The sequence below is a fragment of the Molossus molossus genome, unplaced genomic scaffold, assembly GCF_014108415.1.
Source record: "Molossus molossus isolate mMolMol1 unplaced genomic scaffold, mMolMol1.p scaffold_m16_p_6, whole genome shotgun sequence".
Taxonomy (NCBI): Eukaryota; Metazoa; Chordata; class Mammalia; order Chiroptera; family Molossidae; genus Molossus; species Molossus molossus.
In genome coordinates this window covers 5,928,306-5,953,070 of record NW_023425399.1, presented here as the reverse complement: position 1 = coordinate 5,953,070, position 24,765 = coordinate 5,928,306, and the positions used below count along the sequence as shown (strand labels likewise).

The window sequence follows — 24,765 nt, the reverse complement described above, 5'->3', positions numbered from 1 at the left end:
CCAGTACAGAGCCTATGTCCTCCCTCCTTGAAACATGAACTTGAACGAATTCTCATCTCCCCCCAGATGAGCCTGTGTTTACCACAAAGCTTAGGGCAGCCATTTCTTTCCTGCAATTTACGTGCTGGTGCCCTTTTCCAGAACTTAATCAGAATGCATTCCTCCACCCCACCACCGGCTCTTCTGACCTGCCTCGTTCACCTGCTAAACCATCCTTATAGTTATGTACCAGGAAAGATCAAACCAGAGACATAAATAATACATCTCAACATATAACAGCTCAGGCTTGGTTTGTAGGCAGAATTTCATTGATGGCCATCAGAAGAAAAAATATATATATACATGGAGTGGCTTTGGGGAGGAGACGGACAGGGAGGAAGCATCTTGGTGGCAGGAGGACTTGGTGGAAACTGTGGCGATTTGTTTACTTGGATTTGCCAACTGGGCCAATGGCTACGGGGTCTGTCTGCACTTGAGCATCCAACATCCGCTTTGGTCCCTGGAGAAAAATATAAAGAAGTATTTCCTAGTGAAGATCAGTAATATAAATAGCAACAACTGCCATTTATTCAGCAGTGCCAAGTGCTGTGCTCTGTGCCAAGTGCTGTGCTCAATAAATACACCTTCCTTGCCAGTGGTGGATAATAGTCTCCCATCAGATGCCCAAGTTCAATGCCCAGTTACATTCCTTTCTAGCTCTGTGATGTCTTGGACAAATAACTCATTGTGCTTCAGGAGGTTTCTTTTTTTTTCTAGAGAGCGAGAAGCCTCAATTTGTCGTTCCACTTATTTATGCATTCATCGGTTGATTCCTGTTTGTGCCTTGAGTAGGGATCGAACCCACAACCTTGGCATATTGGGACAATGCTCCAACCAACTGAGCTACCTGGCCAGGACCAGTTTCTTCATCTTTAGAAGGAGGGTGATACGACTCCTCTCAGAGGACTGTTCTAAGATAGTGAGTGACTTGCACCAGGAAGAGCTCCGGGCGTAGAAAACCCTCCGGTTACAGCTCACATCCGTAGCCTCTCCAATCGCTCCCTAGCCACACTGCCCGTTTCCTTTTCTTACAAAACACACCCCCTGTGAAATGACGCTCTGTCTGCTGTGCCCTCGGTGCGCAGCACGTGTCTGGCACACAGTCAGTATGAACTGAATGTGGTTGGATAAACTCTGTGAGTCAAGCACTATTATTACTGTCGTCATTATTATTTAACCTTTTCCATCAAGTATAATTTACCTACAATAAAATTCACCCTCTTTCGTGTGTGCATTTCTGTGATCTTTGACCAACACAAATAGTCATGGAGCTACCACCACAATCAAAACACGGAGCAGTTCGGTTCCTTCCAAAACCCCCCTAGATGCCTTTGGAGGCAACCCCTCCCCCAAGCCCCAGATGCTGGCAAGGACTTCTGCCTCTTTCAGGGTGCCATAGCAATGGAATCACGGAGTATAGAGCTTTCGAGTCTAGCTTCTTCATGCTGCATAATGGATGTGAGGTTTACCCAGCTTGCTGCCTGTTTCAGGGGTACTATTATTGTTGGCCCCATTTTACAGCACAGTAAATATGGTGTAGAGTAGTAGAGTATACTATGGGGTGGTATATACATACAGTAAAGCATGTATATAGTGCAGATAGCACATACAGTGAAGTACATATAGTACAGAGTAGTATACTGGTACATATAGATAGTGCCGTGTAGTATAATGTAGCATATGATAGTATACTACAGGATTGTGTATATCGAATAGTATGTTATATGCACATATATAGAAATCCAGCATGGTAATATAGCACAGTATAGAGTAGATATAGTCCAGTGTAGTACACCATAGTATATATTACACAGCATAGATACTATATACAGGGTAGCATGGTGTAGTATAGTCTAGTATGTATAGGGATGGGCAGAAGTAGGTTTACAGTTGTTTTATGGAAAATACAAGAGTTAATGAATAGTAATACAAGAATAAGTTCTGTCCCAGCCGGTGTGACTCAGTGGATTGAACGTTGTCCCAGGGACTGAGAGGTCCCAGTGCGATTTCCGGTCAGGGCACGTGCCCGGGTCACGGGCCTGATCCCCAGTAGGGGGCGTGCAGGAGGCAGCCGATCAATGTTTCTCACATCCATGTTTCTATCTCTCTCTCTAAAAAAATAAAAACATAAAAAAAAAAGGATCAATTCTGTGTTTGGCGTACTCACAACTGTAAACCTACTTCTGCCCAGCCCTGTAGAGTGCATGTAATATGCAGTGTGGGTAGGGTAGCAGAATCACTGTGGTGAAGGGCGTACAGTCCAGCATGTACCCATACTACCATGTCATGTGTAGTTCAGCAGAGTAGACATCTCGGTAGGATAGGATGGCACATAGCACAGTGTGCTTGTGTCCCGAGCACCTACTACATGTGATATGCTGTTAGTCTTGACCAGTACAACATGGTACAGTGAAAGCCTGGGCTCAGGTGCAGCCACAGCTGGGTTTGAGGACTGTCTCATCCCTCCCCAGTTTTGTGAGCTCTGCTGCATCCTTTGCCCCGTGAGCCTGTTGCATCACTAGTCGGAGTGGCGGGTCTTAGGGCAGTGATCACACCTGTCCTCACAGCACCCTACGAGGTTGACTGATGTCACTCACTCAGCCAAGGAGGAAGCTCAGCGAGTGTAAGTCACTACAGTGAGATCTCCGCTAGTGTGGTGGCCCCGGCTTCTGTCTCCCATGTGCCTGAACCCTGAGCTAGTTCCCGATTCGAGGCGATTTTCACCCACCTGGTTTGCATTGCATTGTAAATACCTGACGCTGGGATTAGATGGCCAGCTCCTCAAACAACGAGCATCTTACTCATCCCTGCACCTCTATGACCTGGCAATGGGCTGACTAAATGATACGCACGAAGCACTTATCCCTTCCTGACCAATCACAACGAGCCAGTTTGTGCTAAGGACACGCCACACCATCTCATTTCCTCTTCAGGCTGACCCTGTGACATCAGCATTTTTAGCCCACTGATAGGGTACCTGAATTTAGAAAGGTGACTTGTCCAAGGTCACATCGCCACTATGTGGCAGAGCTGGTTGAAAATCCAGCAACATGCTCATTGGTTTCTAGGGCCTGGACTCAGGCTACTGTTGTTTTTTTTTTCCTCTTACCTGAGGATATTTTTTCCATTTATTTTCAGACAGAATTGGAGGGGGAAAGAGAGAGAGACAGAGAGAGAGAGAAACATCGATGTGAGAGAGACACATCAATTGGTTGCTCCCCACACGACCCTGACCAGGGCTGAACACTGAACTGCAACTGAGGTATGTGCCCTTGAGCAGAATCGAACCTCCGACTCTTTGGTCCACAGGCTGACACTCTAACCACTGAGCAAAATCAGCCAGGGCTAGGCTGCTGTTTTAGTAAGTTGCCACAGACAATATGTAAATGAATGTACCTGGTCGTGTCCCAATAAAACTTTATTTATAAAAGCAAGTGTTGGGCCGACTTGGCCCACAGGTTGCATTTGCAAACCCCTGGTCCAGCCTTGACTTTATTGATATCTCTTCTTTGAAAGGGACTCTCATGTACCTCGTAGGACATTTAGCAACATCCTTGGTCCCTACCCACAATGTCCCAAGAGTACCTACACTCAGTCGTGATCATCAAAGTTGTCTCTGGACACTGCCAAATGTCCCCTGTGTAGAAAATCACCCCTGGTTTGGAACCACTGGTTAGACCCATCCCGTTAGATCCAGGATTTCATAGGTAAGGAGACATGCAGAGAAAACCTTATGGGCCTCTGGCAAAAGAAACCAAGAACCACCAAGAAAGAGACGCTGGGGCTATGAGCTCCGGACCTTTCTGGAATACAACCCTCCCCACACTACACACCACCAGGTGTGCTGCAGCTTGGCAGGTCATGATTCGACCAGAACTCTGGGCAAATAAAATCCACAGTAGGTTTGGAAATTACTGAGACAAGTCTGATTAGGGTTCGTATTCTGCAAGGAGCTAGAGCTGAGCGTGGAGGCAAACACTCCAACAAAACTACCTAAAAGATGATCAGTCTTTTTTTTTTAAAATACTCACCCAAAGGTTTTTTTTCTTTATCTTCAGATAGAGTGGGGGGTGGGGTGGGGGAATGAGAGACAGAGAGGGAGAAAAACATCGATGTGAGAGAGACACATTGATTGGTTGCCTCCCACATAATCCTAGTTGGGGCCGAGAACGAACCCAACCAAGGTACGTGCCCTTGACTGGAATCGAACCCGACTCTTTGATTCACAGGATGATGCTCTAACTGCTGACCCAAACTAGCCAGGGCGTGATCAGTCTTTATCCATCTTCCCCTTTTGATGGTCACTCTCCCTTCTTCATCACCTCCTTGAAATTGGAGGAGGGCCTTCCCCTAAGGCGCTGGGGACTCAGCTCTATGCGAGGGTTTCTCGTGGAGTATATCCTCAAATGGCTTCACATTGTGACTGTTAACACTGTCTCAGACTGAGGTTCTACACACATACTCGAGGACACAGAGACTGGATAGGAATGTGATGACATCAGTCAGACAACTTTACAGTGGGGTCTGAGATTCCTCATTTCCAATAGGATCTCCAGAGATGCTGTTCTGAAGACCAAACCTGGGCCGGGGGAGCATTGCCCTCACCTCCTTCCACCTGTTAGAGGCCACCACTACATACAGATACTCACAGGATGGAATAAGGATGAATGACGAGGTAGGTGGAGGGTGGTGGGCTTCACGTAAATGCCCATCTTTATTACAGCATGAAGGTTAACCCCAGTTCATGGCCTTATGACTGGTGTCAGTGTTATTTCCTTGCCTTGCCCTCCTGGCTCAACCCACTTTTCCCTGCATCCTAGGTCTGATTTTACTTGTTTCTTTTTCTAGTTTATGCTAGATTATCTTGTCATCTGAGTAATGATCCTTCAGACACTCCTCGTTTGCCAGGATTTACATTCTCAAATACAATGAAATATTTCCTAGTACCCCTATCTAGCTGTCCATGCATCCATCCATGTATCCATCCATGCATGCATCCATCCATCCATCCATCCATCCAGTCTTCTATCCATCTACCCATGCATCCATCCTTCCAGCAAACATTTATGAAGCGTCTATTATGTATTAGCCACCACACTGGGGAGGTAGCACATTTGCCCATGACAGTTATGGTCATTGTCTTCCCATAGCCAATAGTCTAGGGAAGGAATCAAAGAACCAAATAGAAACAAAGAACAGAACAGGTTGACTAATTATTTAATGTCTGGCCTCCACTCACCCCTGACTGGGCTTCCCTGGAAGGAAGGAGCTAAGCACTAGTCACCTCTGTGCACCCTGTCCGGGGTCAGGCTTAAAGTAATTTCCCTGGTTTAAATTCTTCAAGACTCCCTTTGGCCACAGAGAGACATCGATGCGTCTGGCTCTTCCCTGTCCCTGCCATCTCCCATCCTCGCGTCCTCTCTTCCAGCCACACTGACTTCAGTTCTCTGCTGCCTCCCTAGCACACCTTCCTTCTGCCTTCAGACCTCCCCTTGTCCTCTCCATCCACAGGCTAATTTGAGATCCCACGTTTCCTCTGAAAAGCCCTCCCTGACGCTGCCCTCAGACCCAAGGCCAGGCCACCGTCCTCACCCGCAGGCTCTCCTTGGACGCCTGCCTTCCGCCTCCTAGCTGTTCCCAGACTCAGCACCCCTGCCCCACCCATCCTGCCCCGACAGCAAGGCCTGTGTCCACCCTGCCCCCGTGCCCGCCCGGCGCCTGGCACACAGCAGTGCTCAATACTGTTTGACAAACGTCCGGCCAGCCTCTACCCGACCGGTCCCCTCTGGAGGCGGGAAGCACACCCCTGGCCCGAGAGCCCAGAAAGAAAGGCTGAAAGATCCACCTACCAGGCCCTTGAAGAAGCCCCCGAGGGACTGCCGCCGCTTCGCGGGTCTCTTGTGGGGCCTGTCCCCGTTCTGTGGTGCTCCGGCCTGCCCCGCAGCGGGCTCTGCACACGGGCACGGGGCGGGCTCTTTGGCTTCCTGCTTGTCGCTCCGCGGCTTGTTGACCTCGGCCGTGGCCTTCCTGTCCTTTGAGGAGCCCTCCTTGCCCCTGTGGCTTGCTCCTGCTGGCTCGCGCGGCGTGCTGGCCTTCTCCGCGGGGTCCGGTGTCTACAGCGAGTTCAGACAGAATGCATCTCAGCGGCTGCAAAGCAACTCTCAATAAACATGTTAAAACAGAGATGTTCAAGGGTTGGGTGGTATCTATGTTTTCACGGGTCCTGGGTGAAATGAAGGAAAAAGAAAAAGAAAAATGTGCTAATACTTATTATGGTACGAGGTCATGGTAGGGAACATTTATTTATTCATCGAATAATTCATGAATCTCATGCTTTCCCAGCCAGCATTCTTCTTCCTTCTGGTAGAACCTGGGTTTTCCTTGGGGAACCACTCTTCTCTCTCGTCTATTCCTTGGGGTTTAGCTAAACTAATTACCCTGCTGGATAAGGGCACGTGACTCAGAACACCGCATGTGATTGGGCTGCTGTGATTGGTTCAGATGGCCAAACACAAAAACAGAGCTAATCTCAGAGCTTTGCTAAAACAAGAGAGAGAGACCGACCTGCTCCTTTCTGTTGGGCTTAAAGATAAAAATCTAGAGCTTCCAGAATCACCACCATTTCCTAGAAAAATCTGCTAGAAAAGTTATCTAACAGAGAGGAAAGCTGAGAGATGAGAGAGAAAGAGAGAGAGAGAGAGAGAGCTGAGAAATGAAGAGAGAGAAAAAGAGCTGAGAGATGGAGAGAGAGAGAGTGTGTGTGCTCACATGCTGATGGCATTGTGTGTGCTCCTGGATCTAGCTGTTCCTGAAGGCCTCCCATGCTTACACCAATTTTGAGAGAGTTTCTGCACTTGTAACTGCATGCAACTCTTTTTGGGGGATACCTTTTCTTTTCTGTATGTCTATCTTGATTTCTGAAATTGTCCCCTTGCTTCATAAAACAGTGATGAAGATGATTGTTTTATTTCTATTTTTGAACTTACATCCTTTCAGGCTAAAATGAAGTGTTTACAATCCTACTTGGTTTCTACAATTTAAAGGGATGAGGCTGTAAAATCCAAAATTCTAGAAAATGCTGGGTAAATTACAGATAACAAAAAAAAATCTACTAGGAAGTAAAAGCCTTTTCCCCACAGTTTACTTGGGCTGAAAGGCCTATGGGTGCCAGATAGATCACATAAGCCATGACCGAGGCTACAGGGAAGAAAAATTTTATGGAGACCTTATTCCCCCAGTTGTGGAACCAACATAGGGCCAAGGAAATGAGGTTGTTCCCCCAAAATGTTCCCACAACTTTGAATAATTATAAAACTAGTGTTTATTAAAATACACTTCATTTTCAAAATGTAACAGAATCTATAGACACTCTGTATACATTTTTTTTTGGACACTCTGTTTTTCTCTAGTGTGAAAAGAAAAACACCAGTCTGGCTGGTGTGGCTTACTGGTTAAGTGTCGACCCATGCACCAAGAGGTCGCTGGTTGGATTCCCAGTCAGGGCACATGCCCAGGTTGTGGGCTCGATCCCCAGTGGGGGGCATGCAGGAGGCAGCCAATCAATGTTCTCTCATCGATGATTCTCTCTCTCTCTCCCTCTCCCTTCCTCTCTAAAATCAAAAAAGAAAAAAAAAAAGAAAAAAGAAAAAGAAAAACACCAGTTCCAGCAATGCTGTCTGTGATAGGGAGCTAACCTGGAGCAGGGGGAACTGTGGAGGACTGAATGTCACATGCCCTGTCCAAATAGCTACTCAGACCCAGCTGAGAGATGCTATGCAGGGTTACAGCCCAGCATTGTCAGATCTGGTTTTTCAATAGAAACTTAAAATTGAATTTTTAATGGTGAAATATGTCTGTTTTGAAATATTGGATTCTCATGTTTGAAAGCCCTGTTCACAGCTAACCACCACAGCACCAGTACCTGTGTGGGCCACATTTGACCTACCAGATAGATGTTTGCAATCTCTGACTCATAAAGTCATGTACTGTCCCCAGGTCCAGAGAGTCTATGACAAAGGCAGTTGGGTTGAGGAGGCAGCAACCAGAGAGCTGTCACTGACCCCCGTGGACGAAGCATACCCCTTGGAAAGAAGTGAGAAGACAGGGGAGATTCCATCTGGGGGTCTCTGCATCCCCCTGGAGGGCAGAATCTCTCAAGAAAGCAGCGTCAGACATCCAGTGCACCCGAGAAGCTGTTCTGCAGCCACCCATCTTCAACATTCCTGCCGGATCCGAGCTGCCTCGGTTGTGGCAAATGTTAAGAAACAGAAGTCTGAGTACAACAGAGAGCCCCGAGCAGATACCTGCCTTCCAGTGAGCTAGGGACTCCTACCACACTGCCTCCAGCAAGGCCAGAAACCTGTGACCCCATTCAAACAGCTCATGAACTGTTTTTGCTGTGTGCAAGAATTTAAGACACAGTGACTAGCCAAGGGCTTAGTGTCTGAAGTCAAAGGGACCTGGTTCAAGTGCCATCACACCCTTGCTGTGTGGCCTGGAATGAATGGTTCCATCTCTCAGCTTCCTCGTCTGTGTGGGGGTAATTAAAGTCATCATGACGCCACTGTGTGGGGAGGACTAAACTAGCCGGCAAGGGGAGCCTGTTTGACACCAAGCCAGGCCCATGTGAAAGGTCAAACATAAAGGGGCCAATCATCTTGGCTTGCCTGGGAGTGAGGAGGTTATAGGACATGGAACTTTCAGGTTCAAAACCAGGAAAGTCCCGGGGAAATTGGTCATCCTGGTTCAACATCGCCAGAGGGGATCCTGAGAGACCACGTGGACCCTAGTGCAGGGTGCAGATGAGGCACTCGGGAAATACTGTTGAATCAAGTCCCCTGTGACATTTAGGCCAAGACCGAAAGGACAGGAAGGAATTTTCCATGTGGAGAAGAGCTTTGCAATAAAGGGGCAGCTGGGGAACTATGGCTTGTTCATGCTTGTATCTGCAAAGCCCAATTCAGGGCCTGATAGACAGTAGGCACTTAGCCTATGCTTTTTAAAAGGGTTGGCATGGTTGAGGATTGCACTGGCAATGAGGCTGGAAAGAACCAAGAACATGCCAGCTAAACCCACCACCGACCCGAGGCTACAGGCACTTACTTGGTAGCTGGAGTCTTTCCCATTTATTTCTTCTGGATGGGTGACCCCTCCATCCCCTTTCACTGAATGAAATAACAAACAGACAGTGGGCTTTCAGCTACCGGAGGCATAGCACAATAGAGAACGCAAAGGAAGTTCTGATCCGGGGGGCCACAGTCATTTGTTGTTGAGACTTGGATCCAGACAAATGGAAGACCAGGGGAAATGGATTACTTACAAGATACACAATTTCCATGTGGTCTGTACACACAGTCTAATTAAATTCAAGTGTGTTGGCCTCTCAAATGACAACAACAAAAATCTTACACTCTGGGGTCAGGTAATTCTGGGATGAATAAATGATGATGAAAATAGCAATGTTGGAACCAGGACTGAACGTATTGAACGGAAGAATCAATGAACACACAGGCGGTCCAATGGTACAAACATCCTGTGATAAGATCAAGTACTAGGATGTAATGGACAACAAGATGACTATAGTTACCTCTGCATATGATCTATAGAAACACTGTTGAGATGGTAAGTCCTAAAAATTCTCGTTACAAGAAGAAACATCTTTTTTCTCTTCTCCTCCATTCCTTTTTATTGTACTTGTATGAGATGACAAATGTTAGCTAAACGTATTGTGGTAATAATTTCAGTCTATGCAAGTCAAACCTTTATGCTATACCCCTGGAACTCGTACAATGGTATATGTCAATTACATCTTAATAAAATAGGAAATATTAAAATTAATAGATGAATAAACAATAAACCATTGGTAGCCTTTCACTGGTGACATTTGTTGATCCTCCCTCCCTCCTCCCTCCCTCCCTCCCTCCCTCCCTCCCTCCCTTCCTTCCTTCCTTCCTTCCTTCCTTCCTTCCTTCTTCCTCCTTAATTCCTTCTCTTTTCCCTCCCTCCTTCATTTTCTCTGTATCTCCCTTCTTTCCTCTGGGTAGAGCTCTCTTTCAGAGACAAATTAGAGTAGTGCATGTCTGGCTTTTTGTTAAAAGGACCATAACCACAGAAACCTCTTTTTCCCAGCTGTCAAAAATAGCAGAGTTCCTGTTGTTGTTGTTTTTTTTTATCCTCACCTGAGGACATCTTTTGATATTTTGTTCAGATAGAGTGGGAGGGAGAGAGAGAGAGAGGAACATCGATGTGAAAGGGACATATCGAGTGGTTGCCACCCACACGACTCCAACCAGGGCTGGGACAAACTGCAACTGAGGTACATGCCCTTAGCAGGAACTGTACCTGGGTCTGTCCAGACCACACAACGACGCTCTAACCGCTGAGCCAAATAGGCCAGGGCCAGAGTTCCTGTTTAAAGAGACTACAATTCTTTCGGAGAGGAAGACTTAAAGAACAGGCTGACCCCTGCAACACAATTCTGAGACTTCTCCATGTGGAACTGAGCACCTCCTTCATGGAGACTACTCTCGTCTGTGAGTGTCCAGGGGAGAGCCTGTCCACACGCTCATCCATCCTGCGGCACAGACACAGGACCTGGTTGTGACATCCAAGCCTTGCGTAGTCACAGAGTCATCTTCCATCTCTTTTGCTTTGTCATACATTCCTATAGCTTGATCCTTGGAGGCATGTTCAGACCACCTCCAATACATCGATCTCGTAGCTATTCATACTCCTCGTGGAGATGTTCGGCGGTCAGTTCACATTTCCTTCAAAGGAGTGGAAGTGTGTTTCGATGGAGATCTAATCCAACCCAAACCAGGATTTACAAGAACTTCACTTTGACTTGGTGTGAGCGCTCAGCGTCACCATGACAAACCCAAGGAACACGAGCTGCTAGAAATTTCCAGGATAAACTGAGGCTGTGCATCCAGACTACTGTGTTTTACCAACATGCTCATTTGAAATGCAATCAAACTGTTCAGACAAAATTACAGCCAAATAGAGAAGGCAGCGGAGGTCAATCTCATTGAGTGACAAGTACTTTCAGAAGGTCATGTGTCAATTCCTCTTTGTTGACTTATGATTTCAAGTGCGTGTAATCTGAGGGGGCTTCAGGGAAGCCCAAGACATAAGAATGATGTCTGCCTGGAAAACATTACCAGGAGAGTCACCAGAACAGGGCTACAGCTCTTCTGTCTCCACGGGCCCTCCCGGGAGGAGCGCAGGAAGCAGAAGTGACAAGAGCACCAGGGCGAGCATTAGAGGCGACAGGAACGGGAGCTTCGCCACTTAGCAGCTCCGTGACGTTGGCCGAATCGCTTACATCCGAGTCTTCATCCCTCCCTCTGCACAGGGGGCAGGAGGCACCGCTTGCTTCCCCGGGGTCTGCTGTGAGGGACGGGCTGAGACCCGCCACGTGCTCACTAGCCTAGCGTGGCCATGCCGTTTCCACGCAGTAACCGGTAGCTACTATCGTCATGATGACCGAGAAGTGCAGAATCCCCTTCAGGGTGGAAAGGAACTCAAGTCCTGGTGAAGACAGAATTTGCCCAGACAAACGGTGTTTTCAGACACCTTTCCGAGAGCGGCTCAGGATTCACATGTCACACTCAGGGGAGAGTTTGAGATCCAGAACTTTGGCTAGAAAATGCTGGGTTTTCTGATTTAGAATGACCATTCCAAACCGCCCTCTTTCCCCTCCAGCGAGTAAATTTCAGCAGGTTTTCTTAGACTTATTAGATTGAGTGTAATCAACAAGAAAAACTCTGATTTTATGCCCTGGCTGGTTTGGCTCAGCCGTCAGAGCTCTGCCTGCGGACCAGAGAGACCCGGGTTCAGTTCCCGCTAAGGGCACATACTGCAGTTTGTCCCCGGCCCCAGCTGGGGTTGTGTGGGTAGTAACCAGTTGATGTGTCCCTCTCACATCAATGTTTCTCTCTCTCTCTCTCTCTCTCTCTCTCTCTCCCCCTTCTTCTCTCCCTCCCACTCTATCTGAAGATAAGTGCAAAAATATCCTTGGGTGAGGATAAGAAAACAAAAAAACAGCAACTCTGATTTTGTGGCTGTCTCTTCATTTGGGCCTGTAATTTGCCCAATACTGAAGTTCACTGTCTTTCTTCCCTAAGCCCGAGAGTGATGTTCTAACAGAGTTTCTTACCAAACAATGGTTTAAGGGGACTGGAGGAGGGTTCAATGAGACAATGTATGTGACACGAATTTGGAGGAAGAAAGCGCTTTTCAAGCACAAGGTGTTATTAACACTGACAAATGAAAAATCTGTCTCTATTTCTCCCTACTGCCTTCATGGCCTCATCTGCCTACCTGGTTTGTGGGTACATGAATACAGTTCTCTACCCACTCACTTTACAAAAATATACCAATGCTTTAACTGTCCTATCTCCTGACATACCATTCAATTAATGCATAGAACAATCTCTTTTTGATTTAAGGCATGACAGATGTCTTAGCTGTTCCTTGCAATTATTTTGAAAGTCTGTAGGAGCCCATGGGTTTTTTTGTGAAGTGCTATATTTACCTGTAATGTAAGGATGTATGTGACTCTTTTCTTTTCCCTGAAATAAGGTTATTTGAAAAAAAAAAACAAAAACGATCTTTCTCTTTTGACTTTTAAGAGGTTAATTTCTCAGAAGGAAAAGCTCTCTTTAGAAGTGAACCAGGCAATGCATTTATTAAACTAAGAACTCAGCCAAGAGTTACTTTGTCACGGGACAGTGACTACATTGTCTGAAGGAAACTGAGGGGTGACAAAGGCCAGAAGGTAGGAGATCTAGGTACAGATAACAGAATAAGGGTGATGCCTTTGAAACCGAGTTTTCTCTTCTATCAAATCAATTCTTTGAAAAAAGTATGCTTTTTGACAATATCTAAAATCAGTTGAAACATTCTATTTTGCTAAGAAATAAAATAAAATAAAATAAAATAAAATAAAATAAAATAAAATAAAATAAAATAAAATAAAATAAAATAAAATAAAATAGAGACAAGATACTGTCTTTGTTTCCAAGGCCTTGGAGCATTTTTTTTTTTCTCTTTATTTTCTTCTTTCATAAATGCAAAGACTTTAGATTTGTTTGGGAGCCATGACATGTAACCTAACTGTGTTTCCTCAAAATAATCACTGACGCCGGACTCCCAGGAGTCCACACTAAGAGGATATTAACACAGATGCCTAGAAGTAGGGGGCACGGGTTCTCCTGCAGATGAGCAGAGGGGCTGAGATCTCCATGGTGCGTGATCACTGAAGGCAGCAGAACTCAAAGCAAACCTCAGCTTTCCTCATTCCGCTGTATTCTCCACCAGGCCAAGAACAATAGGTGTACTTATGTTCACTGTTGTATCCCTAGTGCCTGGAACAAACCGGATGCTCAACAGTTATTTGTTCAGTAAAGGAATGAACGTCATGTAACAAGCCAGAAACAAATCAGTGGTCCATCAACAGAGCAATGGCCAATCAGAGTATAATAGATCCAGACAATGAGATTCAGTGAAGTTGTTATAAAGAACGAGCTGGCTCTAGACCAGGGGCTGCAAACTCAAATACTTACACGGATAGGGCCAGGAACAGGAATGAGGGAGCTGGGCTGGGTGTGACGGTGTGACGGTAGGGAGTGGTGGGGACTGTGGTAAACTGGAAAACCCAAGTCTTCTGTGGATTTGAATTAACCACAAGAGTCATATAATGTTGTAATGAAAACAAATCAAAATGTAAGACAAGGATCGTTCAGATAATCTGGAATTTTAGGGGGAATCCCAACCCTCATGGGAGTTTTGGAGTTTAAACATTAAAAGGAACAATGTTCTCCCTGGCCGGTTTGGTTCAGTGGTTAGAGCGTAGGCCTGCGGTCCAGAGAGACCCAGGTTCAGTTCCCGCTAAGGGCACATACCTCGGTTGCAGTTTGTCTGCAGCCCTGGTTGGTCGTGCGGGTGGCAGCCACTCAATGTGTTTCTTTCACGTCGATGTTTCTCTCTCTCTCTCTCCCTCTCTCTCTCCCTCCCACTCTATCTGAACAAAAAATAGAAAAATGTTCTCAGGTGAGGATAAAAAAAATAAAAGTAATAATATTCAGGCTCCCAGGCACCACCCTTTTACTGGGCAATAGGTAATAAGAACTATGGACATTGTGAGACCTGACCCCAGTGAAGTCCACTTCAGGAAAAGGGGTTCTCTTCTCCCTCCCTCTCCTAGGGAAAATCAATTCCAGAGGACTTTTGTTCCCCTAACAGTTCAGATTTGCCCAGTATATCACTAAGCAATGGATAGGTCTGGAGGATGAGTTTAATGTGGGACACCACTAGAATGTAAGGATTTGTTTTGAGTGAATGGTTTAGATGTCTTTCATGCTTTATTTGACATCTCTTGTATTTTTCTCTCTTTTAAATGAAGAAGTATCATGTTGGTTATTTGGAAGAGACAGTTATTTGGAAGAATATCTCTCAGCTCCATTCAGACACAGGCAAAATGGAATACACTCAATGCTCTGATGAGCTCTTTGGGGATCCCATTTGTAATGTAGATGGGGTGCTAGAAACAGGCCAAATGTTCTTTTCTTTCCTAGACATCGTGTAAAAAATTGGTTTAAAAATCTCAACTCTGGATCCTCATTTTCAGTGCCAAATCGCAGAGTAACTGGCCAGGAATATAGATGGGGATCCAGCCACACGGACCGCCCCCTCCTTCCCCGACGCATCTCCCTCCGTGAGAACCCAGAAAGGAAAGAAAATGATCCCTGCCAACAACTTCTCCGAGTTATTTCTCACGTGCCTGACTCCCACCGGCAAGGGTGTTGCTTTGTTTTGTCTCCAGGACTAGAAAGAATTCCTTAGCAGGTTGGGCCTGGGAAATTAGGGTTGCTTTCCTCAAGGCTTACATTCCCAAATACGCCCGAAATCAAAGGCACGCGATAATGAAACTCTGGTTCCTTTCATTAAAAGAGAATTAAGCCAATGACCTTTTACATTTTGCATTTTTGGTGTTTTGTCTTCCGGCTGAGTTGGGTTTTAGTGCATTCTGGTTCAGTTCTTGGATCTTTGGATGTTTAGTGTCGACACCCGGAGATGCCCGCCTGCATCCTGTCCGTGCTGTGTGAGCTCAGGGCTGGCCGACAGCCAGCTAAGCTACAAACGTTCACTCTCGGAAAACGACGCGGTCACTTCCCTGTTCGGATGCTCTGCACGTCAGCCCCCTCCCAGTGTGTGGCGCTCACGTGTCACCTTCCCAATTTTTCCGACATCAATAGGTAACGCCTATGTATTCCCTAGTGTTTGAAAACGCCCGTGCTTGATGTCAGTGAGTGTGCTTCAAAGGAGCCGGCCAGGGTTGCCGCAATAAGCAAAGCAGCATCGTTCGCCATAAACAGGAGGGACCCGTTTTCACTTCGAGATGAAATGGAAAGTAGACAATACTGTTAACTTCCAGGTGGATACTGTTGCCTGCCGAAACCCAAGGCCAGCTGTTTCTCTGTTTACAAAAGGGGTTAGTTGAGGTTAACGAAAGGTTACGAAATATTAGCGATCAATGGAGACTCTCTCTCCGATCGGACCCCAAGCTCTCACGCACACGCGTGTGCCGTCTACACCACCTGCACCGCCTACGGTTCTATCCCGCCCCTGTGACCTGGGTGCGGACTCCCACGAGCCGGGCGGCTTACCATTTGTCTGAGGAACGCCATCAGGGAGGATCTCGGCGGCTTGTGTTCTTCTCTTCCGAGCCTTCCTTCAGCGGGTTCGGGGGTGGGCCCCTCTTCACCGAGGTCCACTGTCTGCAGGGCCGACTCCGCTTCCTCGGACTTTGTAACCTCTACTGGTGACTCGCACACCACCTGGATCATTTCGCCAGGTAATAACACAGTGAAAAACCCCCACAACACTCCCCCCAAACATGTTTCATAAAGCGGGGTCCGGGGCCCCTCTGTCCACCTAGTGGCTGCAGGTCTGAGCCTATGACCGTTTCTACACAGGCACATCTTCAAAGGGGACACTCATGTCGTACGAGGTGTTTCACAGCTAAGTTCTGGACGGTCACCAAATAGCCTGACTTGGGGGCAAAATCCCCGCCCCACGAAGGTACAAGGCTGGGACAGGAAGTCCCTTTTGGGGACTGCCCCACGCGCACGCACAAAACCCCTTCCACGCTGGAGGGCCCGCCTGTGCTCTGCCATCAAGTATAGCACATCTGGCCTGTGTACATATCAGGAGGGATCAGTCCCTTAAGCGTCTGACTTGAGAGGTGGTGACCGAGACAACTTTCATTCCCCCTCCTGTTTCCCCGTGACTGAGGAGAAACCGTCTCCTCTGCGGAAAGTGTACTGGCAACGCCACCCCATTGACAGACGCCACGCCCCGGTTCACTCATCTCCCACCGACCCAGACGGTCACTGGCCATTTTTGCTCAGCTGAAGTTCATGGTCCCAGGAGAGAAATGAACTTGTCATGAAAAGTCTGGCTAAGTTGCTTATGGCTCCCAGCAAGGTGCCCAGTGAACTCAGTGTCCCCTGATCGTCTGTGGGGGGAAGGGCTGGCCAGCCCTGGGGGCTGAGCCTGGAGGTCTAGTTCACTTGATCCCACAGGTGTTCTCGTGCACGGCCCAACTGCCTTCGTGCGGGGCCCCAGCCACGCCTGGGACGGTTTCTGCATTGGCTTCGGTCCCTGCGACAGGACAGAGCTAAGTGGCCCAGTTCCTCCGAGCTAAGAATGGATTTCACGTTCTTTAATCCTCACCCAAGGATATTTTTCCATTTTTTGTACAGATAGAGTGGGAGGGAGAGAGAGGAAGGGAGAGAGAGAGAGAGAAACATCGACGTGAAGGGACACATCGAGTGGCTGCCACCCGCACGACCAACCAGGGCCGGGGACAAACTGCAACCGAAGTACACGCCCTTAGTGGGAACCGAACCTGGGTCTCTCCGGACCGCAGGCCGACGCTCTAACCGCTGAGCCAAATTGGCCAGGGCGGATTTCACGTTCTTAAAGGGCTGTAAACATTTTGTGAAGAGATGGAAAACATCCACCAGAGGCTGTGTGTGGTCTGCGACGTCTAAAATCCTGACTCTGGCCCCGACACAACAGCTTGCCGCCCGCCTCGGAGGGGGCACTCTCTCAACTGGCTTTCCTGGTGCCCCGCCCCCTGCTCAGCATCTTGTTCAGGGAGCAGGGGCAGGGAACCTCTTTCCTTCCAAAGCACAGTACGCTTGTGGAGAACCACGTTCCTGTCCTTCAAAGAAAAACACACCATTGGTTCTCCAAGGACCCATATGATCCAATTACAAAGGACCCTTACCTCTTATTGTCACGGGAGCAGGAAGGTGCCTGTCCCTCAACATATCAGCAGGCAGGAGGACCCCGAAATAAGGGAGTAAAATCACAGCTGTCTCTCCCTACTTTTTGCTTCTTAAAACGTTGACACGACCTCTAGCATCTTCGCTTTGTAAACAGAGATCTAGGCTGGGGAGCCACCAACTCAGAAGTGCCCAGGAGCCAGGCAGCTGGCTTTCCGCAGGTGACCTGAGCATGGACTGAGCAGGTAGAAGGCAGAAAGGAGCGACGAGCAGTCTAATGAGCAGAAGACATGTTGCTCCATTTAAAGGTATTCAAAAACTGAGAGCCCCCGCTGGACCAGCCAGAGGAGGAGGAGGCGGCTTCCCTGTGGGGTCCGGGACCCGGCTCTGGCCCTTAGGAACCAGGCTCAGACGGGAGCCATGTGAGAGGCTGGAGTGCAGCCCACGTGGAGTGGATTTCCACGTCCAGGCCTGATTGCACTGAATGGCATTTCTGTAAAAGAAGCTTCAGCCACAAGAGCCCTGGGGTCAGCCTGAAATGCAGGCCTCTGACGTGGTGATTGCGCAGCTTCTAGCAACAGCCTGCCCAGGTCCAACCTCGGCGCAACCCTGCACGGGGGCTCTGAGAAACCGCGGTCCCCACGCAGCATCTCTGCGCCTGTACGTTCTCGGTGGGAACAGCATACACCTCAGGAAGTTGTGTTGAGAATCAGATCAGGCAACGCATGTCAAGTTCCCAGAACAGCGCCGGGCACACAGGAGCCCTTGGTTAACACTGTGGCTTGTGACTGGGCGGAGAGCTGTTGACTCCATGGACACGGACTGCCTGGAATACCCACCGTGCACACGTGCACCCTTCAGAGATGACACGACTACCTGATATTGTACCTGTCATTGTCCAACGTAGTTTTAATATATTCCCTCTAAACAGTGTCAGAGACAGCTCGGAGCAGATACATGATCTCTATCTACAGATGAAGAATCTGAAGGACGGAATGACTCTGCCGAAGTCACACACACGTAAGTAGCCATTTCAATGAGGATGAAGCTATCTACCAGTAACGGAATATCTAATGGTGTCTTAATCAATAATGACATAGAACAAAAAGTCTGGACGTTGGAAGTTCTGGGATTGGTCTAGTGGCTCCACAGTTTCTCCAAGAACCCGGGCTCTTTCTGTCTCTTGGCTCTGCCATTCTTAGCATGCTGGATTTCCATCTTTTCATTTGCTACCTCATGGATATAAAGTAGCTGCCACAGGTCCAGGCATCACATCCTCCACCCCATGTCCATGATATGGTTAAGCACACCTAGCAGTCCAGTTTTGAAGGTTTCGAGTCCCACACATTGTTTGGACAAATACCATCTCTTTTATTTGGGAGAAAGAAATTGGTTTACACCCCATGTGGGCACTGGTCAGCTGTGAGCTGTATACTTTCTTGGGGAAACATAATCACTGATGACTGGGGAACCTTCATTCGTAATGTTACAGCATCAATGCAGGAATGGTGACTGTAGGGGGCAGCACCTTTCCCTGCAAAGGGCTTTGTCAGGACCACTCAACTCTACAGGTGTAGCACAAACCCAGCCGTAGACCATGTGTTAAGGAATGGGTGTGGCTGTTTGCTAATAAAACTTTACTCGCACACCCTGAAATTAGAATCCCGTATAATTTTCAAGTGTCATGAGATATTATCATTGGTCCATGAGCTGTAGTTTGCCGACCTCTGAATTACTGAGTTCCTTCTTCTTATACTTCAGGAAGTACGGACATTACATGAATTATCCATTTAATTCTCACAAGAAGCCTTAGTGGTCGGTAAAAGTATTACGGCCATTTTAGAGACGAGTAAACTGAGGCCCAAGAGGTGGCACAGCCTGGGGATGATGCCGCCAAGATCACAACCTTTTAGCCTCGTTCCCTCTAGCTAACAGGCTGTTAGAAGATGAAATGCTGAAGCTTAAAAATAAAAACCTTATTTCGGGGCTAAGCAATCTAAAGCCATTTGTATACTGCTCCTTCATTTCCTTGAGAAAATGTTTTGCTGCCTTTCATTTATGAGCTTTTGTGTTTATCTTTGGTGTCAGAAATTTAATTCACGTTTCTATTTCTGTTTTAAGTTTCACACTGGACAACGGAATGCTTCCCGTTAGACATTCACACTGCATCGCAGCGTGCGAGTGCGAGCGACCCGGGGTGCCTCAGACACGCAACCACCCCCAGACGTCCAAAGGAAACGTCTCTGCAAAATCTCGGGACCGAGAAGCTCACTGGTGCTCCAGAGTTAACCAGCAGATCTCAAAGATCCTCGTCCTAACAAGAACGAGAACGTAGCCATTCTCATTTCTACTCCACATCGTCGACGACATTCCTGGCCCAGACCTGGATTTGCAACATCTGCTCAGTCCAGCAACTACATGAAAACAGAGATGCACGCACTCTCCAGGGCAAATACGCAGACACCTGGAAAGGGCGGAAAATACTCCGCTCTTGCTAAACGGTGGGGGTCAGTTTCTATGTGGAGCAGAGTGGATTCGCGCATCCCCGACTCGAGACACTTTCCAGACTGCCCCTTCTTTCGGAGCAGACAGCGCCGTTTGGGTCGGGAATGCGTGAGGCCAACTCATTCGTTCTCTGGAAGGTGCTTGGGGAAAATACATGTTTGTGGTGTCTCCTATAGTGTCAGCTCCTCCAGACACGAGTGCACCATCTTGAAGACGTTGACCATCGCTGAAGATAAAGGCCCAAAAGATAGCAGGGCTCAACCGCTGCCTCTCAGGTGTAGACCCACGGAGCTGGCTCTCCGACCCGAGACCAACAGTTGCAGCATCTACTGCAGCAAGATGCTCTCATGCCGGGGCACTACCTGTCCTGGGCACCACCCACAGTTAGCAGAGAATCTGGGTTGTCATGCAAAGAAAGGCGAAGGAAGCGATCAGAGCAGAAGCAGAGGGTGCCCCATCCTTGTCCCGGAAGGAAGTATAAAGATGTTCTTACGTGTAGTAGACTCTTTCAGCCCCTAAAGGATAACCAATCAACAGTGTGCGCTCTGAGTTGGCACTTCGTCTGCACTGATTCGATGGGCGTCACCAATATTCACCCGAAGTGATTCCCCAGGGGTCCCTGATCCCGTGACGGGGTGAAAGAGTCTACGGTGGATGAACAACGCTGAGAGCACCAAAGAGCCCAGGACTCGAAAGCGGAGATGCCCACAGTCCAACATGCAGACGATGAGAATGGAATGGGTCTGTCACGTAACATGTCACTTACATTCTCCTCTGCACCTGGGGGGACTGAATCCTCTTTAACTGACTGAAGGGAAGAGAAAGACAAAAGCAAGAGTCAGAACGTTACAGACACCAGGCCGACAGCCTCCCGGTGCAACTCCCGGATGTCGCTCCTGTGTGCCCGGTTCCAACACAGCAAGATCATCACGTCATGTCTTTTTCAATGCAACAGAGCAAAAATAAACAGCCAGATGCAGCCAGGAGAGGGGTTACCACAGAAAACACAAACCACAGTCTTGGCTGTGAGTAAGTAATATGCTTATCTTGACATTTCCTGGCAGCGGATGATAAGAGGGGAATGTGATCGGTCATGCCATACATGGGCACCGTTGGGTAGAAACCAATGATGATCAGGAAAATTCTGGTAGCAGGACCAGAGACATTGTCCCAGGTCCTCAGGCAGCAAGCAGGCACTAGTAATAAGCAGGGTCCTTGCCTTGTCCTGACCTTGACCAGAGCCAGACACTGCTTCTTACATCAGCTCTCGATAGGGGCCAAGCTCACCACGTCCAAGCTGAGTTCGGTTAAAATGCTTCTACGGAACGTCAGCGGGCTGGGGTCCAACACATCCAAGTTCAAACACTGTTTCTTCCTGTCCGGCCCCAAATAAGACAGCAATGACCCCAATTCTATCCAAAGCCACAATCGTATCGGTGTGCGGGGCTCCAACTTTGGAGCTCGTGTCTGGATCATTCCTGCCTCCATTCTTAAACTTTTTCGGGACGGTGGTGTCTACAGACCACGTTGCGATTCACTTGACAGATCTGGACCGTCTTCCCTCAAAAATAAACGTCCGCAAAATATTTTTGCCAGTTAGTGTCAGGGTGTCCGTAGACTCGCACAACTCTTCTCTGGGATTCCCGGTGAAGAACTGTTCCCTACCTCTAGTTCCAAGGCCCGCCTTTATTTTCACCTTGAAAACACCCAGGGCAAGGGGAAAGGGGCTGACATTTACCAAGACATCTTTTGCCCTTGGCTCTTTGTATACATTTTCTCACTTAATGTAGCCCCGAGCGGGAAGTACGGTGACCCTCATTTTCTCAGCACGGGGAGGGGCAGTCACTTGCCTGAAGCTAAAAAGTGGCGGACGGACGTGGTTCTTCAGACCAGGCTTCCCCCTGCCCAGCTGACTTCCAGGATCAGAGGCCTATTTGGGGGTGGGGGTGGGGTGGGGTAGTGACTGCGTTTGTTTCTTTCTCCATTAGCAGTCTGCTTTCTCTCCGAGTGAGAGCGTCCGTGTGGACCACCTGTTTCTATTTATCTTCTTCTCTGGTCCGCAGGCCGACGCTGCAACCGCTGAGCCAAACTGGCCAGGGCTATTTACCTTCTTCTCATACCGATGCTTGCCTGGGCACAAACATGTCCCTGGAAAGGACGGTGGGCTTTCTGGAAGCTTCCGATGGCTAAGAAACCATAGCACGTTCAGAAGTGTTGCTTTCTCGGAATCGCGCCCCCTTCTGCTGGAGCCCAGTTGCGTGCACGCTTAATCGTATGAACGGACAGAGAAGGAAACAGTAGTTGGGAAGCCAGAGCTCCTGAAACTTGACCCGCAAACGTTTTAAGAGTCCGTCGACGGTCTACTGCAGGCTGAGAAAAGCCTTCTTTCAGAAGAGCAGATTTTAGTTTTTCAAGCCTCTCCCCGGTCCCAGTTGGTTGTGATGAGATTCGTCCGTGTCTTCGGTTTCCGGAGGCGGGGAAGTTCCTGGCCGAGGGTGGCCCACTGGAGATGGACCTGGGGTAGGAGAACAGCAGAAGGCGGTGCCTCTGGACACTGATGTTCCTGTGAACTTTGTCGTGGTTTCCGACTTCCAGATCTTCCTGATGTTTCAAGAAATTGGCATGATAACTATTGTCTGTTCCAAGAGAACTTGCTATTTCATATTTAAAAATTATAGGACGCAGCAAAACATGCCTTATTTGGGGAATTAGTCCAATGGAGCATTTCCCATTGACTTCGACAACGCTCACCATCGATGCGATTCTTTACCTGTCCACGAACTACCTGTAGTCACTCGGTATCTTTCTTTAAATTGACTGCTTTCTTATTTAAATAAATCTCCTTTAAAAGAAAACGTCATTCTAGTGAATGTAAAACAAACACCCTTACTGTAAGTACTTGTAAAGAAGTACTTGTAAAACCATTCCATGAATAAAACAAAAACGCTCGTGAGATGCTGATGACTTCAAGCCTTTGTTAAAGAGGGAAGTGGGCAAGTGTTAGCACAGTGAGAGATGTTACTGATAACACGACGGGGTGCCAGAGGCGGCGGCGGGGACGGAAGGGACAACTGTGCCACGTGACTGATCACGCTGTAGGGCAGTGTCCAAGAACCACGAGAATCCTCTCGCACAACTTCACACCTTTGCACACAGGCCTGTTAGAATCAGGACCCACCAATGGGCTCTGTCCGCCTCGGGTGTTTGGCGCCTGTCAGAGAATCCTGCTCAGGACCCGACGAGAGCATCGTGGACTGTGGGTTCGTGACTGGAAATATCAGCTGTTTCTAGTGCTTCTCTGTATGTTTTCAAACATTTTACAAGGATGATTTTATAACGGAAACTCAGTTTAGTTTAAAGAAAAGAAAACAAGGTGTCCATGTTGTTTTTGACTAGAAGCTCCCCCATGAGGCTGTAAAAACTGCCAGAGGTCAGCCGCCTGCCCACTGCCACCTTCCCTGATCGACTGACTGATGTTCCAGCTGGGGTGACGCTGGTTCATAAATCTACACAGGTTTCCAGTGCACAGTTCTCTAATATGCCATCTGTGTGTCGTACTGTGTGTTCACCACCCCGAATCAGGTCTCCTTCCATCACCATGCACCCCCTTTCCCCTCTCCCACCTCCCCACCCCCTTCCCTCTGGTCCTCACCATCACCTTTCCCACCCCAAGCCCTCCCCTCTGACAGCGGCCGGTCTGCTGTCCGCGTAGGAGTCTGTCTCTGTTCTGTCTGAGAAAGACGAGGCCCGCAGGATTGCACTGACCGCTGGAACCCAATGGACAAGTTCAGCTCATGCCGCCTTTCAATGCCGATTACTTAACCGCCAGTATTTACACGCAGAACAGTCGCTCAGGGAAACTGATGAGAGTACTACCTTCTAGTGGTGTGAGTGAGCCTTCCCCACTTTACCTCCGGGAGGGCTGCTCGCCCCGCTGACCGACAGGGACTGACGAGACCCACACGGGACTCAGTTTCTCTCTCTCTCTTTTTATCCTCACCGAGGACATTTTTGCATTTATCTTCAGATAGAGCAGGAGGGAGAGAGGGAAGAAGAGAGGGAGAGAAACATCGATGTGAGAGGAACACACTGACTGGCTGCCACCCATACGACACCAACTAGGGCCGGGGAAAAATCGCAACTAAGGTACGTGCCCTCAGTGGGAACCGAACCCGGGTCTCTCTGGTCCGTGGGCCGCTGCTCTAACCGTTGAGCCAAAGCGGCCAGGGATCAGTTTCTCTTAACTACGTAATTTTTCTAATCTACTAAAGAAATAAAGCCAGATAATGTTGGGGGAAAAAAAGAATGAACGGAAATAAATGAAATTCTGTTGTGAGGGAGATACATGTCAACTACCCGCCTTTTATTTTATTTTATTTTATTTTATTTTTATTTATTTTTTTATCCTCACCCGAGGACATTTTTCATTTTTTATTCAGATAGAGTGGGAGGGAGAGATAGAGAAAGAAACATCGATGTGAAAGGGACACATCGAGTGGCTGCCACCCGCACGACCCAACCAGGGCCGGGGACAAACTGCAGCCGAGGTACGTGCCCTTAGCGGGAACCAAACCCAGGTCTCTCTGGACCGCAGGCCAGCGCTCTAACCGCTGAGCCAAACCGGCCAGGGCAGTACCCGCCTTTTAAAAAGGAAAACTGCCCAGCTGGTGTGGCCCATGGTTGAGCATCAACCCCTGCACCAAGAGGTCGCCGGTTCGATTCCTGGTCAGGGCACATGCCCAGGTTGTGGGCAAACCCCTGGTGGGGTGCGCAGGAGGCGGCCAGTCGATGTTCTCTTTCATCCATGTTTCCATCTCTCTCTCCCTAAAAAAATCAAAATCAGTGACACAGGGACTGTGACGATGCTCACCGGCCACTTCCCTGCCGGGCACCGCGTCAGGATTCTCCCGGAACTACCCCGCGAGCC

The 24,765-nt window shown here is 48.3% G+C and overlaps 1 protein-coding gene across 1 annotated transcript in view; it reads right to left on the bottom strand.

Annotated features, from left to right (window-relative positions):
* Positions 1 to 280: 280 nt before the first annotated feature.
* Positions 281 to 24,765, bottom strand: part of BCAS1 (brain enriched myelin associated protein 1) — a 68,792-nt gene continuing 44,307 nt past the window's right edge. The window contains exons 9-13 of the mRNA XM_036245287.1: positions 20,605 to 20,646; positions 15,704 to 15,878; positions 9,142 to 9,203; positions 5,889 to 6,152; positions 281 to 499 (exon numbers count right to left, since the gene is read on the bottom strand). Of these exons, the coding sequence (XP_036101180.1) occupies positions 425 to 499; positions 5,889 to 6,152; positions 9,142 to 9,203; positions 15,704 to 15,878; positions 20,605 to 20,646 (618 nt within the window). The 3' untranslated portion in view covers positions 281 to 424. The remainder of the gene's footprint in view (positions 500 to 5,888; positions 6,153 to 9,141; positions 9,204 to 15,703; positions 15,879 to 20,604; positions 20,647 to 24,765) is intronic.